Source organism: Lycium barbarum, chromosome 8 (assembly GCF_019175385.1).
Source record: "Lycium barbarum isolate Lr01 chromosome 8, ASM1917538v2, whole genome shotgun sequence".
In the NCBI taxonomy this organism is placed as follows: domain Eukaryota; kingdom Viridiplantae; phylum Streptophyta; class Magnoliopsida; order Solanales; family Solanaceae; genus Lycium; species Lycium barbarum.
In genome coordinates this window covers 107,537,672-107,553,611 of record NC_083344.1, presented here as the reverse complement: position 1 = coordinate 107,553,611, position 15,940 = coordinate 107,537,672, and the positions used below count along the sequence as shown (strand labels likewise).

The 15,940-nt window shown below is 33.8% G+C and overlaps 1 protein-coding gene across 1 annotated transcript; it reads right to left on the bottom strand.

Moving 5' to 3' along the window:
• Positions 1–9: 9 nt before the first annotated feature.
• Positions 10–8,494, bottom strand: LOC132606587 (squalene synthase-like). The gene is made up of 14 exons (XM_060320164.1): positions 7,828–8,494; positions 7,265–7,307; positions 6,804–6,893; positions 6,468–6,543; positions 5,802–5,871; positions 5,159–5,302; positions 4,961–5,065; positions 4,483–4,629; positions 3,817–3,892; positions 3,407–3,495; positions 2,198–2,289; positions 2,082–2,127; positions 1,922–1,991; positions 10–1,265 (listed from the first exon to the last, which is right to left on the bottom strand). The coding sequence occupies exons 1-13, from the start codon at positions 8,020–8,022 to the stop codon at positions 1,929–1,931; spliced, it is 1,236 nt and encodes a 411-aa protein (XP_060176147.1). The 5' UTR covers positions 8,023–8,494; the 3' UTR covers positions 10–1,265; positions 1,922–1,928.
• Positions 8,495–15,940: the final 7,446 nt, after the last annotated feature.

Below are 15,940 nucleotides of genomic sequence, written 5' to 3'. Positions count from 1 at the left end.
CTATATATTATAAATATCAAGCAGTGGAAAAAAGAGAATTGGAAAAGTTGGTCATTTAAAGAAATCTATAAGCAGAGTAGGCAGCCTCATGAAGCTACAGTTCACGGTGGGCCATCAGAAAATAATCGGCAGAAAACGAATACCATATTGAATTAATGAGTTAGGCAGATATATTGTGGGTTTTCTATGGTAGCGAAATCTTTTTTTGTTTTTTGTTTTTTTGTTTTGGTTTCCCACCCGGTATCCGGTACCTTGCATTGGAGCCTGACTATATCCGGATTCGCGCCGCGTAGAGCCCATTCGAGGAGGAGGGGGAGTGCTCTCTACAAGGATTTTTTCACGCGGAGGGCTCGAACCAAGGTAGCTAAATCTATTTGCCACTCTAAAATAGAACAACAATATTATATGGAGAGGATGTTGAGTCTCTAAATTTCAACATATATATTCACGAGATGAGTGTCACATGATGCAAATACTAAGACGCATGTACGGTCATACAAAATTAGACAAGATTAAAAAACGACTACATTCAGCTACATGTGCAAGTGGAACACAAAGAGAATAATATGAATGATCGCTTGAGATGGTTGGTCATTGTATGAAGTATGGTGAATAAAGGTATTTAAAGGGAATGAAGAAGACTTAAAATTACATGGAAGGAAATTGTCTCGAAAGATCTACAATCTCTTAGAATTTACATAGACTTGGTGCAAAATACGGTAGAAGCTTATGGCACGATATTCCTCTATACCAATAGACATTTACAACACCTTACGTATGAGGCCAATCTTATGTGCTCGTGAAAGCTTGCACTATCCAATATGAAATCCATTCCGAATTTGGGATATGAAAGGGAAAAACTGGACTTGTGACCATTTTCATTTTCGTTCATACCTGAAGAGGAAGTCATCATTTTATCTTTACAGTAAATGAGCAATTCACAACTTGTTTCCGCCACTGACAAAAATCTTAAGGTTTTGGAGAATGCACACAACGTGTGGTGTTAAAATACGTGGATTTACCACTAAGTGAACAGACTATTGAAATATGTATTGCGTATAAGGTGGCTTTACAGTACTATTTACTTTTGCAGCTTGCAAAACAAAGGATGCCACAAGACTCAAAACAACTAAAAATAGTTTTTTTTTCCCCCAAAATGTTACTATCACTAACATAGTTACAGACCCCAAAATCCGCAGCTATTACATACTCAGCCAAGAGCTTGCTCCATCTTTTTTTGACCAATCTTTCTTCTAAAGTCACTCCTTCAAAAAGAAAATGAAGAAAATTTATAGCAAATCCTTTTCCCCAGTGCGATCGACTACCAAAGTAAAATCAAAATTTAAAACCATCATTCTGCCATACGGTATGCTAGTTTTTAATCTAAGAAAACAAGTTACCGTCTATTTTTAGTTTACAATTTGTTATACAAAAACATAATGATTCCTTGAACACTGGAAATTATGACCTTAGGCATAGTTTACATGAAAGTCCTCTATGATCTACTTAGAAGTAACTACAATTACTTGACTAAAGTTGAAAATCAATAGAGCATATGAATGATGTGTCATGTGATCTAAAGAGTTTTTACTAGGTGTGAATCATGTCTATGTTGGGTGGAACATTGAGGTTTTGATCAAGTTAACCAAAACAATCTATAGTATCAGGTAAAAAAACAAATGAAAAAGAAGAAAGGGAATAACCTCTCCCCTTCTAAGGTGTAAAAGACTAGCAAAATACTTCATAACATGATCTAGACGCTTACTTTTTTTAGAACCATAGGTGCATGCAACAATGATAACAGTAATACTTCAATCCCAAACGAGTTTGTGCATAATAGGAAAAGCTCTGTATCATGTAAGAATGGCATGAATCTAAATATTTGGTGTTTTGCCTAGGATATTGTTGCCGAAATACTTACACATGGTCTAAGGCCGGTTTCCAGATAGGTATGCAAGAAGGATAGCCACTATGACAACAAGGACAACAACCTGCAATATTTTTCAGAGGACAAGAAAATATCCGATACATTTAGGGAAATTGTTTCTAAAGCATGAAGAAAACATCAGCTAAAAACTCACCACAGTTGAATTGTAATTAGGTCTGCTCTGGATTACATAAGATTTCCTGGTCATAGGCAGATGCATTAGTTGATATTCACAAAAACTCCAGAAGAATACTAGGATATATAACATACCTTTTGTTCAAGGTTCCCGAGTCTTTGCAAGTTCTCAAGATTACTTCAAGCCTCTGTAAAGTTTTCGCTGCATTTGGATCTTTATACTCCACCTAAAAAGTTCAACCGATCAAGTTGTTTTACTCGCCCAAGAAATGGAACTTTGACAAATATTTGGAAGATATTGAAGGAGATGGTACATAGCAGGAGAGACATCCATTATCAATAGGAAGTGAAATAAAGCTTATTGACCATCCATGTGATATTAAATGCAAAACAAACATCACATCGCCATCTAGCTTTTCCTAATATTTGGTCGTTAGTAACTTGCATAGAACCTTCTTGTTAGGAAATGAACACATGTTTTCTAACAAGCAGAGTTATGCATAGTTGGACCATCCAAATTTGTGAGAGGAACATAGGCTTCAGAAGTACTAGGATTAACTTGGCTGTTTGACGAATACTTCATGGGAAGAACCTTTTGTTTCACAAAATAACGCTCTCGATAATTCTACCCAATGCAAAATACTTTATGATTTTTCAGCCCATGAAGTTTGTGAGATTGTCTAAAAGGTTTCTCCTTGAAGTAGCTTATTTAAATTGATGAAATGATTTGTGGAACTAAACTTGTCTGATTGACCGTGAACTATATTTTATCCCATTGGTGAAAGTAACAGAGAAACTGGCCTTATTTTGGGTTTCCTTCAACTACCAGAAACCTAGTCAAATTGCACAAGTCATAGTATTTTTGTCATTTGTGCTTGTTGCAGTATTTATTCGGCATCTTCAAAAATGAATGCATCCTTCCCGGGAACTGTTTTTGTATTGGATTTGCACTCATATGGTTTGATTAAGATCTTTATCTACTAATAGAGACCCCAAACAGCTAATTCAGTAACAATGATTATAAAATTTCCGAAAGAGCTAATTCTACAGGGTTAGAGGAGCCTGTCATGGGAGCATAGCTTTAAACCCCCATGCAATTTGTATGCATGAGTTTCAAGTAGCTTGATGTGAAGTCCAAATCGACACAAGAGAGCAAGCAATACATATGTGCAAATACTTAAAGACATGCAGAAGTATAAACAAATAGACAAGCACAAGCACACAACAGACAGGAGTATTATGTAGAAAATAACAAAGTAACCCTTAAAATGAACCAGTAACTGTAAGAATAAGCACATTATAACTGGGAAAGTTAAGATTCTCTGGTAAATAGGGAAGTATCACCTTGGATTTCAGAATACAAGAGAAGTCGAAGAAAGCACCATACACATCTGCCATGGTCCTGGTCCGGTCAATAACTTTAGCAGTGAGACCTGGAAAGAAGAATCCAAGCATCTTAATAACTGCAAGTATGATGGTAAGGAGAAGCAGCGAGTATAAAAGGAGAGAAAGAAAGAAAGACACAAATTTATTGATTAAAATAGGATTTAAAATGATAATCCAGAGCTACATTGTGAAAGCTCAGGTGGAAGGAAGACATCCTTAGTAATAAATTAGCGATAATATTTTCATTGACAAAAGAGAAAGGACACACTAACAAATTTTCCAAATTTTAGGGGTCAAATTAATCATCAAAGATAGATGGGCAAGAAATTGGGTATGAAGTGGCATGCATGTGTGTTTATCATACTTACCACGTCTCATTTTTACTACTCCTCTGAAGACTTCAATGTTGTTGTAGCACTTTGCCAGTGTCCCAATTGCCATGACCTGGTAACATAAGAAAATACCAAGGCAAAGCATATTTTTAGAAGAATATTTAACAAGTTAATAATGCAAAAGTAGCAAAAACATACTAATATTCCTGGGCACTATGAACAGTTAACTCACAAAGCACATATATGCATAACAAATCAATACGCTCTGCTGTTTTCCCCAGCCTAAAAGAATACAAAGTTCAAAGGATTATATAAGATATTATTTATTTGAAACAACACCAACCCCTTAGCCAATGAGAGATGGATGGATGTTTTCATGGAAATAAGACAACACGAAAGTCCTTGATCAATCAAGAACAATGAGAATAGACAATTTCAGTAGGGTAAAAACAATAACTTTTGGTATATATATAAACCGTTGAATCCTCTTTACATAGGCAAGCTTCTAGCATGTTTTTTTAAATCCCCTTGTTAGAATTATTGGCTCCGCCACAGGCTTTAGTAAATTTCATACATTTTCCTTTTGAATTTAGTCAACAGATTACCAAACACAGATGCAAAATTCCATTGTGAGACACACAAGTTTTGTGAGACAGCTCAACAAAAGGCAAAAGAAAGAGCTAAAAAGCAAAAAGAAAAGACCTGTGGAATAGCACAAAATCGAAAGAGAGCAGGATCCCGCAGTGTGGACATGTAAGTCAAACAATCTTCTACATGTGCCAAAGCATTAGTGACCATTTCATTCAGACATTGCACTGCCTTGACAGAGTTTTCCTCATACTTCAAGTCCTGAGGCACATTGACAAATGGAGGCAGTTACAAAAAAAATGATATAATTACAGTCCAATGCCTTTCGGTGATCTAATTTACAAAATAGCCAAAAAATGTATAGGTTTTGTATATTTAAGTATAAATATACATATACTATACATAATATACAGATAATATACATAATCAGTGTATATGTTTTGCGCTTGTAATTAACTTTGGCCGACGGGCCAAAAATGAACCCCATATTTGAATAAACATCAGTGCCTGCTATGATGTACTCAAGGTAATTCAGTATCATGAAATTGACTAAGATGGGTGGAAAATATGAGATAATAAATGCCTAACATACCTCGAGCTTGTTAACGTATTTATTCCAAATCTGACGAGGCCAAAACATGCGACACTTAGGTACTTCATTTATGTCTTCCAGATAATCTCTAATGATATTTGTTTTCTGCAGAATTTTGCAAACATTGTTGTTACTGCAATAAAAAAAAAAAAATCAAAGTTGGTTACCGATTGCTTCTGCACATGTTAAGATCAACACCTGAAGAAATAAACCCATGGAGTTGCAGAGAGAATCTGAAGCCGAATCTTCTTTCCCAGAGACAAAGAAAAGTCTTGATAAGCCTAATCCAACGAGCCCAGCTACATAGTGACAATATTCATCATAATCATCAATTGTTTCCACCTGCCAAGGATGGAATGTTACCTTATCTAAGCCTAGAGGATGAAATTACCTAAAAGGCTAAAAAGAATTTAGTCCTAATTAACCAAAAACCATGCAATAGTTTTCTTTAGTTTTTTTCTCTTATTTCCAGTTTCAAGCTGATAAAAAAAATGATAGCACAAAATTTTTTCTTTAAAGAAGATTGATTGCAGGCAAACAGTCTTTGATATCAGAGTCCAACAATCTGTCATAAAAAAAGGATTAAGGAATATATTAGTGATAGAAATACTAGTGCTTAACTCGTTTATTGACATTGTAGTGAAGTTAATACCACATTCATATTTTTGGTAAACGGTAGTCGAGAAAGCAAATGGCTCAATGAACAGGAATTGGATGAAACAGCAAAGCTTGAAAGATCAAGCCGGTCTATATTAACACAATATGAAAACAAGTATAAAGTTCATAACTTTTACTGCCAGATATGACTTAGATCCTTCAATTTCTAGTACTTATTGCATACCTCCTTGTATATAAACTTTGCCATTCCTGCACCCATCCTCATGGTAATGTCCTCAATTGCCTCCTTGTAACTGCAACATTGTATGAGAACATAATGCTCATTCGTAAACAGCACATACCAAAAATATTAGAATGAGAAAACTATAGTATTTCAAATTCAAACTACAGATCTTGAGTTGACATGGCAGACATATCACATGGATATGAAGTCATACTTAAATTCTCCCAATTCTCCCTACATATATGTAGCCTGTTTCAATATTGACAGAATATCAATGTGGTATATGTAATTGATAAGCATTGCTGGTTAATGATCATATTGAACAGGAAATTCAAAAGAGAATATTGGAACTGGATATCGGAGCCTAGAAGAATTTCTAACTACAGCTAGTAAACACTGTAGGCTGATATTATGAAGCCTTTAAATGGGGAGACTTAGGTGTTAAAGAGCTCATGCTCAGTATTCCTCAAAATCTAAATAATTTGAAGTATAACAGGATATTTTATCAGTATCAACAATTAATCACCAAGTAACTAATATCACCTACGCAATTAATATACATGGTAATATTCACTTTGTAGAGATCTCACCAAAATATAATCAATAATCTCTTAATAGAAATACATCTTAGTATCAAAAAGCAGCCCTTGCTCGGTACGAACTTACTATTTCCCTAGCTCCAAAAAAGCAGTTGAAACATGATGGAACTGATCCATAAGAACCTTGTAGTCCTTTGTACCGCCTGACATATGAAATTGGAATTAGACAACCAATCTACAATACTTGAAACTATATTTTGAAAATAGATAGTCATGTTAATAAATGCTTATAACCACTAATGACGCAGAAACTGTACTGCTTTAGTTCACACAAAAATTCCAAACTGTAATTGTTCTTGTAATCAGCCAGTAGTTTTTATATTGAAAAAGCAAAAATGAACATTGACATTCATAAGCATAAACATGGAAATGGAAGTCGACCACTTAAATTCAGAAGACTCACATGAAAAATGCCATTCACGGTCATAAACATGGCGATGGAAGGACATCAAAATAGGTACTTTTACGTCTGTGGCTACACTTGTATCGTCCTCTGCCCAGAATAAGAAAAGGAAAATGTGAGTAAGTATATGACTCCAAGAAAATGAATGCAATAACCCTAGAATTTAATCAAGATCAAAGACATAAACTACCTGATGACTAACAAAAAGATAAGAACTAATACAGGAAACAGTCCGTGGCTTATGATAGCAACAGATGTATAGTATATGTACATTCTATTATGTGTATGACAGTGTATAAATGTATAATCTATGCTATTAACATTAATATGAACCTTATTGCACATGCAACAACTAGCTTGTATTTTCTGTGATTGCGAGATTGCACTTAAATGTCAGTCTTATTGTGTTAACCAGCGTGATATCTGGTTATCTAAATTGAGGGCTCAGTAATTGAACATACCAACGGTGTCTAGTGCTCGAAGAACCAAATAAAAAATGCATACCTGCAAATATAGACAGAAGTTACAAGAAATCAACCTTCACAATAAGAGTAATAAAATCATAGTAATTTATATATTTTTCTACATCGATCAATCAAAAAGGGAAAAGCTCCAGCAATGTGAGTTTCACATAGCCAATCCCAAATCCAAATACATGAGAAGAATTACTTAAATTGATGTCTAAATATATAGAATATCATAAAAATCCTCTAAGCATTAGGATGTGCCTAAAAATTGCACATGCTATATTGACACCACAGCATGACGTTATATCCGCTGGCCCAAATTTACGTGGCAGAACTTCAAGAGTCGAATTTCTTAATGTTGATCGTGAATACGAACATGAAATATTTAAGTTTTTTAAAATAAAATGTACATACGTTGAAACTACCTAAGAAGTACTCACAATGACATATGAAAAACAATCAAAAGAAAAACTCGTCTGACTCTCGAAATCCTAAAAATGGCACAGTGTTACATTGGCACAGTGTTTGATTAAATTTAAGGGGAGAAGAAAACTTACGGCGTCGCGAAGCTCAACAGGAAGCTGTTGAATGACAAGAGAAAAACTACGAGAGACCTTGTGAAGCATGATGTAACAAAAAGCCCAATGTGGCTGTGAAGGGATCTGTTTTTCGGCATATCGTGCCGCTACCTTCAGCTTCATCAATGGATATATATCCTCTGGATGCCTTAGAATTGCACCTAAAGTCCCCATTATTATTGTTCAATTTTTATCAATCAGGGATTCACATTCCAATCACATCTATATATTGTTAGTTATAAACGTTCACTTTTTTCTTTTTTTGTGTATAAGTAAGCGTATGAATTCATTGGAGGGAATGTTTTATGTTTGTGTGATGAGGATTAATGAGGATCATAACTATGTTCGTTTTGGCAGTTGAGCCTTTTAATACTCGAATTCGGATACTCCCTCCCTCCCATTTTATGCAAACGTGTTATTACGGGGGGAGTCACAAATACTTTTTTTTTTTTTTTTTACAATTTTCTCAAATTCTTTTTAAATATTCAGAATTACTCTTTCTATCCCAATTTATGTGGGACGGTCCGGATTTCGAGAGTCAAGAAGTTTAATTTTGATCGTAAATTCGGGCATGAAATCTTCAAGTTTTTTTTAAAATAAAATTTACATATTTGGAAACTACGTAAAAAGTACTATAAGTCACAACGATTAATAATTCAAAATATTTAAAAGATATATGAAAAAATAACGGTCAAAGAAAGAGAAAAAATTACGATCAAAGAAAGACTTATTTGAATCTCGAAATCCAAAAGGTGTCACATAAATTGGGACAGAAGAGTATCAATTGTGTTGGCTTCTACTGTAATACTTTTTATATAGTTGTCAAATATGTAAATCTTATTTTAAAAAACATGAAGAATCTATGTTCGAATTCACTTAAAAGTTAAGTGTTTGTTGTCTCCTAGGCACGTGTATTAAGAAATTCACTTAATTCTAAATTATAAGAAGGATTTAACTAAAACACCCTTAAGTATGATTTTTTTTTAGGTCGACATAATTATCATTAAATTTGTAAGTTGAATTAGAAATCTATTAAGAGTTTGGCAAAAGTAATTAAATACCTTCTTGATTTTGTGAAACAACAATTATTTTGGATCAAATTTTAAAGGAGACATCATTATTTTGGACTGGAAGGAGTACGTTTCAATTCCAAATAAATTGGGATCGGTTATATAAATCTTCATTTCATCGTTTAACCTTAACTTTGTAGTCTAACCACCTCGTATAAATTGGGATATAGATAAGAAAAACAAAGTCTCTTTCATGGAGTAGAAAAATAAGAGGGACAATTATACTAATATCAATGAACTATAAGCTTTTGTAATCAATTCGTAGTATTATATCTCACATAGTTAAATGAGAGTAAACAATGCCATCTATAAGTATCACCGTTGGATTTGGATGATGCACTGTAACGTAAGTTAACACACTTACGACTTTTTGTGGTGATGCTTGAATTGATAGAATGGAGTAGCAAAGAATCACCAATCTTGTTTCGTTGTGTAAATTCGAATTTTTACTTTTCTTTTATGGCTGGTAGATTTTTTTGGTAACTAAAATTTTATTAATCACCAAAGTAATTACAATTCAAGAACCATAGCAAGACTATAGACAGTCTCCTATCTAAGTATGGACTATTATAGAGACAAAAGGACTACAAAACTACCGGAAACAAGCTAAATGAAAATTTGCTGAACCAAAAATCTTGTCCTAGTAGAAGCCCTGACATTACAGATGTTAGCTATCTCTCCAATAAGTTGTATGTGTCCTCTAGCCACCTTTTCAAATCTTCGCTGATTCTTTTCAATCCACATAGCATGAACTAGTTCGGTATAAGACATCTTGAAGATCTGAACTCTTCTTGACTTGTCTTTAGCAGTTGTGATGTGTAACGATCCGTTCGGTCGTTATGCGTGTTTTGACCATATTTATCCATGTCGACCCAGTTCCCGAGGTATTCGGGTGTTTCTAGTGAAAGCGTTTGACCAATAGGTGACTTTTGGGTAAACAACCCTTTTTCATAATTCCGTCAATTTCGTGAGGTCTGGAGGGTCATTTATGACTTGGTGGGGGTGGCTGGTTCGGTTCCCAAGGCTTTCAGGTGTGTTTTGGGTACTTGGTTGGAAACTTGGTTTTAGCCGTTTAGGGGTGGACCGAGTCAAGGTGAACTCTGTTGGGAATTCCGAGATCACGAATGGATTTGTAGCATGTTTTTACTTGTGCCTGCATGTTTAGTTTGTATCCGGGAGGTCTCGGATGGATGTCGGGGTTTTGGGTGGATACTTGGTGAAACCAGAAATTTGCTGGTTTCTGGTGTCTCGCCCCAACAGAACATATTTGCCCCTGCGGGTCCGCAGGAGTGAAAGGGTGACTCATTAAATGAATTTCGCCCCAGCAGACGAGTATCCGCTGAGGCGGGATCGCGGAAGCGGGACTTTGTTGCCCCAGCGAAGATCTCTGAACCAGAAACCTTGTTTTTATTCCCAAATTCGAATCATTAGTTCCATTCACCAAAAACCTAATTCTAAGGAGCATTGGGGGCGATTTCTAGAGAACCTTTGGTAGAATCATCTCGGGGTAAGTCCTTGTACCTTATTCTTGTAGTTAATCGTTCATTATTTAGTATCCATGGTAGTTAATGATTAATGAGGGTGATGGTTGTTGATCATTAAATCCCCTAATCTAATTGATTATTGTTGTTCTAATTGTTGATTCTTATTATCTAAATTGTGGATTAACAGATTCTAGGTTTGAATCTCCTTTGTCTTCTAGAATCAATTCATGAATTTAGGGTTCTTTCTAATTTGGGGGTTTTGATATAATTGTTGAAATTGAGGGACCAATTGTGGTTAGAATTCTATGAAATTAAGGTTAATGACTAATTGGACTATGGGTAGTGTAATTTTGCCCTTAATTTCCGATTTTGACCTCGTGTTTCGATAGGGAAATTTTGGGTATTTTGAGTACTTTTCCACTCGTCTCTTTTTTCGATTAGCTGACTTTGTTGTGGTCATTTACTTAACTTAGAATTGATATTATTAGACTTCGATCATTCTGGGGCGCTTCGGAAAGGGAAGGCTCAGGTGGAGTAGTATGTGGCTACTGTTCGGCATTTGAGGTAGGTTACGACTTACTTTAGTTAGACTTTGATTAGTGAAATGTATGTATGCATGGAATTGACGGGAGAAAGCATGATTAGGTCCTCGGACATGATGTTGGATGGATATACTCTTAGGTTGGTATGACTTCTGATTATGTGGGCTTGTCGCCATTATTTTACGCATGGTGACTTATGGTGTACTTGTTGTGTTTGGAAGTGAAGTGATATGATATATTCACTATGGTGATTGAAACAAGATTGTTGATTCCATTTCCACGGTTGGTGTGATTTATATAAGTCCTGATGTGGCTTATAGTGTTGTGATTTCCCTAGAATGTTCATTGGCATTGACTGCATTGATTTAGCATTATTACATTCATTCACTCATACATGATGGAAATGGTTCGGAGATGATTGATGAAGGATTTATGGCAATTATGAAAGAAAATGTGACACTTTGATGAAAGTATGATATGAATCCTTGATCCGGGGTCTGTTCTGGAGCGAGTGGTACATGGACGCCGCGGGTCATGATTTCCTTATTTCATAGTCTAAGGTTAATCAGTCCTATCCACCAATAGATTTGGGAGTGCAGACCTTCTCCCAAGCAAGAAGAGCTTTCTTAGTTATTGTATTAGTCCCAGATCAAAGATAATATTTAAAATATGACTCAATTGTACTAAAGACTTTAGCAGGTAAAACAAATAATTGAGACCAATATGGTTGAATACTAAATAAGATTGTTTGGACTAATTGAGCTCTTCCAGGCTCCAGCATAGAAGAGCTTCTTAGCAGTCCAAGATGAGATTATAGCCACCATTTTATTAATCAAAGGTTGCCATTATAAGAGGGAGATTTTCTTTGTGGACAAAGGGATACCAATATACTTGAAAGGGAACTCACATTCAGAGTATCCTAAGTAATGTAGGATTAGATCCTTAATAGGCAGAAAGACCCCCTCCAAAATAAATGGAGAAAGCGTCTGTGAAGGTGTGATACAAATTTTAAGTCACCTTTAAAGAACAAAAGGAAATCATCTACAAAAGAGAGATGTGCCACTGCCAGTCTAGAGCATTAAGGGTGAAACTTGAAGCACCTATCCTTGTTTAACTCATTCAATTTCCTGCTTAAATACTCCATGGCCAAATCAAAAACAAAGGGAAAGATAGGATCTCCCTATCTTATTCCTTTAGTTGCATCAAAAGGGGTTGTTGGTTCACCATTAATCAAGACAAATAATTAACAGCCTTCATGCACTCCAATATCCACCAAGTGAACTGTCTAGATAAGTCAAACTTCACCTAAAATTTGTTCCAAGTATAGGCATTCCACTGAATTATAGACCTTTTGGAGATCTATCTTAATCATACATCTAGGAAAAATATTATTCCTAGTGTAAGATTTAACCAATTCTTGAGCAAGGAATATATTGTCAGATATCTTTCTACCTGGGATAAACTCAGCATGTTTCACAGATTAATCATTTGTTTGGTTTTTAATTTTCTCATCCACTGTTATGAAATTGCATAATTCGGATTATTAGTGTCGACTATAATGGATCAAGCACTGCTAAAAAAAAATGCAAAAATCGACTTCAGGGTTGATCTTTGAAAAAATAAATGATAAAAAACTAACCCCAAATTGGAGGTCATTTTTTTTAAAGAAGCACTGTTGTGAGATTTTCAAAGAGAAACTTTTACTTTTAAGTTAAGAGTTTTAGCTTGAAGGTAGTAGCTACAATCTCGTTGATTGTGGATTGTTAAGTGGCTAAGATTCAGTCTCTTAGGTTATAATTATTTTGTAACCTGAAATTAATCATAGCTTTCTAGTGAAGTATTTTGACAAAAGTTTCAGAGGCGGATCGTGGTTTTATTTTCTTGACTGAGGAGGTTTTCATGTAAAAACTCCTGAAAATAAATATTCTGTATTCACTTGTTATAGGAATTACTAGAACCAGTATGAAGAACCTGGTTCTAGTGCGAAAGGTTGTAATGCTCTATCACCCATCTTATAGTTAAATTGATACTCTCTTTATTTTAATTTAAGTGTCTTAATTTGATTAAAAAATAAATTTAAGAAAACAAAAAAAAAAAATTGTGATTTTAAATTAAAGTTGTGTGTAATGTAATGTCGTAAAATATCTTTTAATTTTTTTTAGTAAAACTACGAAATGTTAAAATTTTAGGAGTTTTTTTTTTTTAAGTCGCTGTAAAAAGAATTCTTTAATTATTGATGTATGGTTTGTCACGTGAGGATGTTATAATTTGATGCAATGATTCACGGCAGTACACTCGACAAGGTCACACTGACCTCGACACTATTTTGTATAAAAAAGTGATTGAATATGTGGATCTAAGATTGCCGTTCAATCTTTGGACTATCTTTTTCCGATGCTCTCCTTTTTGTCGTATTTTACACTCCCCTTTATTATTGGAGTAGTCCAACTTGGTGATGTAACATTTCTTATGCCTAATTTATAGGTGTCGCATGCTTTTTGGATTTACTTTTTAAAAAAGTACATCTTTTATATTCGTGCTAACTCGTTAATTAAGATATTTTGAAAGCTCGAAATCTATTTGAAAACAAAGTCCACGGCTTTGGGGGAACCACCACATAAATGGACTATCATTGAATCATAATTAAGTGATATATATTCTAATCGTAATCTATAAATAGTTACATCATTCAGTTTCGTGTAAATATTTATTAAAAAAATCTGCTCTTGCGTTGAGTATTTACACTAAGATATATCACAATCTTAATCTATAAGTAGTTACATCATTCAGTTTGGTGTAAATATTTATTAAAAAAATTTGCTCCTGCGTTGAGTATTTACACTAAGATTAATTGATGCATGTCAAATTTTGGATATACATTTTTTCCACTTAATCATGATAAATTATTGCATTTTTACCTTATTAAATCAGTTAATCATTATAATTTACTTCCCATTCCCTTTTAAGTGATTTTCTAGCTTTTTTTATTTGGTCCAAGATAAATGATTATTTAAGAAATCAAAAAGGTATTGATTTTATTTCTCAGAATTATCTTTGTCTAATAAGTGATGGAACAAACTTTTAATAATTTTCCATGAGTGAATTTGAGAAGAAATAAAAGTTAATATATTTAATAGCATTCTTAATCAGAATTCTAGAGTAGCTTTCTTAATAGATATGCAAAAGGCAAACTGAGGGAGTAACATAGTACTATGTAAATACCCTTTAGTTATGAACTACTCCTGAACTATAGTTTTTGGGCAATTCTTATCATTTGAGTAAAAATTTGACCAAAGTTAGTTAAACAGGCATTCGAACTTAAAACTCTCAGATCGAAAGTCTATACTGATTAGTACGAACTGGTTCAAGTTGAGGGGCAATAAAAGTCCTCACAATAACGTTGAACTCTATAAATTTTAAAGGGAAAAGGTGCAAATATACTTCACAACTTTGTGATTTAGAGAAGATATACCCTTATTAAAAAAGTGGTGCATATATACCCTTGTCGTTACATAAATGGAGCAAATATATCTTTTTTGCTGACAAAATTTGTTTGAAAAACTCATTTAGCTTTTTTTAATCAAAAAAATGTCACGTGGTAAAATTTTTTTTTATGGGTCGGGTCTGGGTCATTCAAGAAAATGGGCAGACTTATTTTTTTTAAGCCACGGAGATTCTTTTTTTAAAGAACGAAACAGCCCGCTAGAAAAAAAATTACCTTGTAGCTTTAAAAAAATAAGTCTACTAAAAACAATGAGTAGACTTACTTTTAAAAGCACGTGATATTTTCTTAATTAAAAGATAAGCTAAATGATTTTTTTCTTAAAATTTGATAGCGAAAAAAGTATATTTACATCATTTGTATAACGATAGAAGTATATTTGCACTATTTATGTAACGACATGAATATATATGCGTTACTTTTTTAACGTAGTATATACCTAATCTAAATTAGAAAGTTGAGGATTTGGCCCTTTCCAACTCAGATCGAAATACAATTTTTTAACATAATTTCACGCTATTAGAAGTAGGGGTGTACAAAGTAAACCGACAAACCGCACCAAACCGACAAACCGAGAAAAAAACCCGACTAGTGGTTTGGTTTGACTTGGTTTGGTGTTGAGAAAAAAAACCCGATCATAATTGGTTTGGTTTGGTTTTAACTAAAAAAAGTCAAACCGAACCAAACCAACCCGATATTACATGTATTCAATTTTTAAAATATTTTATACATAAAAATATTTATTTGTAATGGAATTTATAAATATTTCTTTTATTTTTTCGTAGTTTTTTTTTATCTATTATCATATTATTCAAGCTTGAACTTAGAATTTTGAATGTGAATAAGTTTTATATCCTATGGATATTTGTAACTCAAATAAAGTTCAAACCAAAACCAGCTCAACACTAACGCTAACAAAAGAAATTCAACTTACCACTAGGAATGACAATAATGTTGGATATTTATTCTTTAGTTTTGCATAATTAGTTTAGAGAGTGAAAATACATAACTTAAGTTTTTTTTTCTTTGTCATGTAATTAATACTTATTAGCCGTGCTTATTTTAGCATGACTTGGTATTTTTAGATTATGGTCATTTTCTTTATGGCTTGTTAATTAACAATATTTATTTTAATCGATTTTATTAGTTTTTGTTGAATATTTTAATACAATGTCATCACTCTTCTCATATTTTGTGTTATTTTCTTAAGAAACACCTTAATTATGTAGTTGTATCTTACTAGGATAGAAATATTTGAAGTAAAAGTTATATGTATTGTATCAAGACTATTCCGAAAAAAAAACCCGAAAAACCCGAGAAAACCGAATAACCCGAGACAACCCGAGGTTGAAAAACCCGAATTTTATTGATTTGATTTGGTGTATAAATTTAAAAACCCGACGCGATTGATTTGGTTTGGTGTTTAAAAAATCCAAACCAACTCGGTTCATGTACACCCCTAATTAGAAGCTTGGTCCATGTATATGGGGCTAC

Excerpts from the sequence above, each read along its gene's own strand:
- LOC132606587 (XM_060320164.1), bottom strand. The coding sequence starts at position 8,022 with ATGGGGACTTTAGGTGCAATTCTAAGGCATCCAGAGGATATATATCCA. Across the intron at positions 5,872-6,467 it reads TTTTTGGAGCTAGGGAAATA|TTACAAGGAGGCAATTGAGG; the intron begins GTAAGTTCGTAC and ends ACAATGTTGCAG. Across the intron at positions 5,303-5,801 it reads CAAAGTTTATATACAAGGAG|GTGGAAACAATTGATGATTA; the intron begins GTATGCAATAAG and ends CATCCTTGGCAG.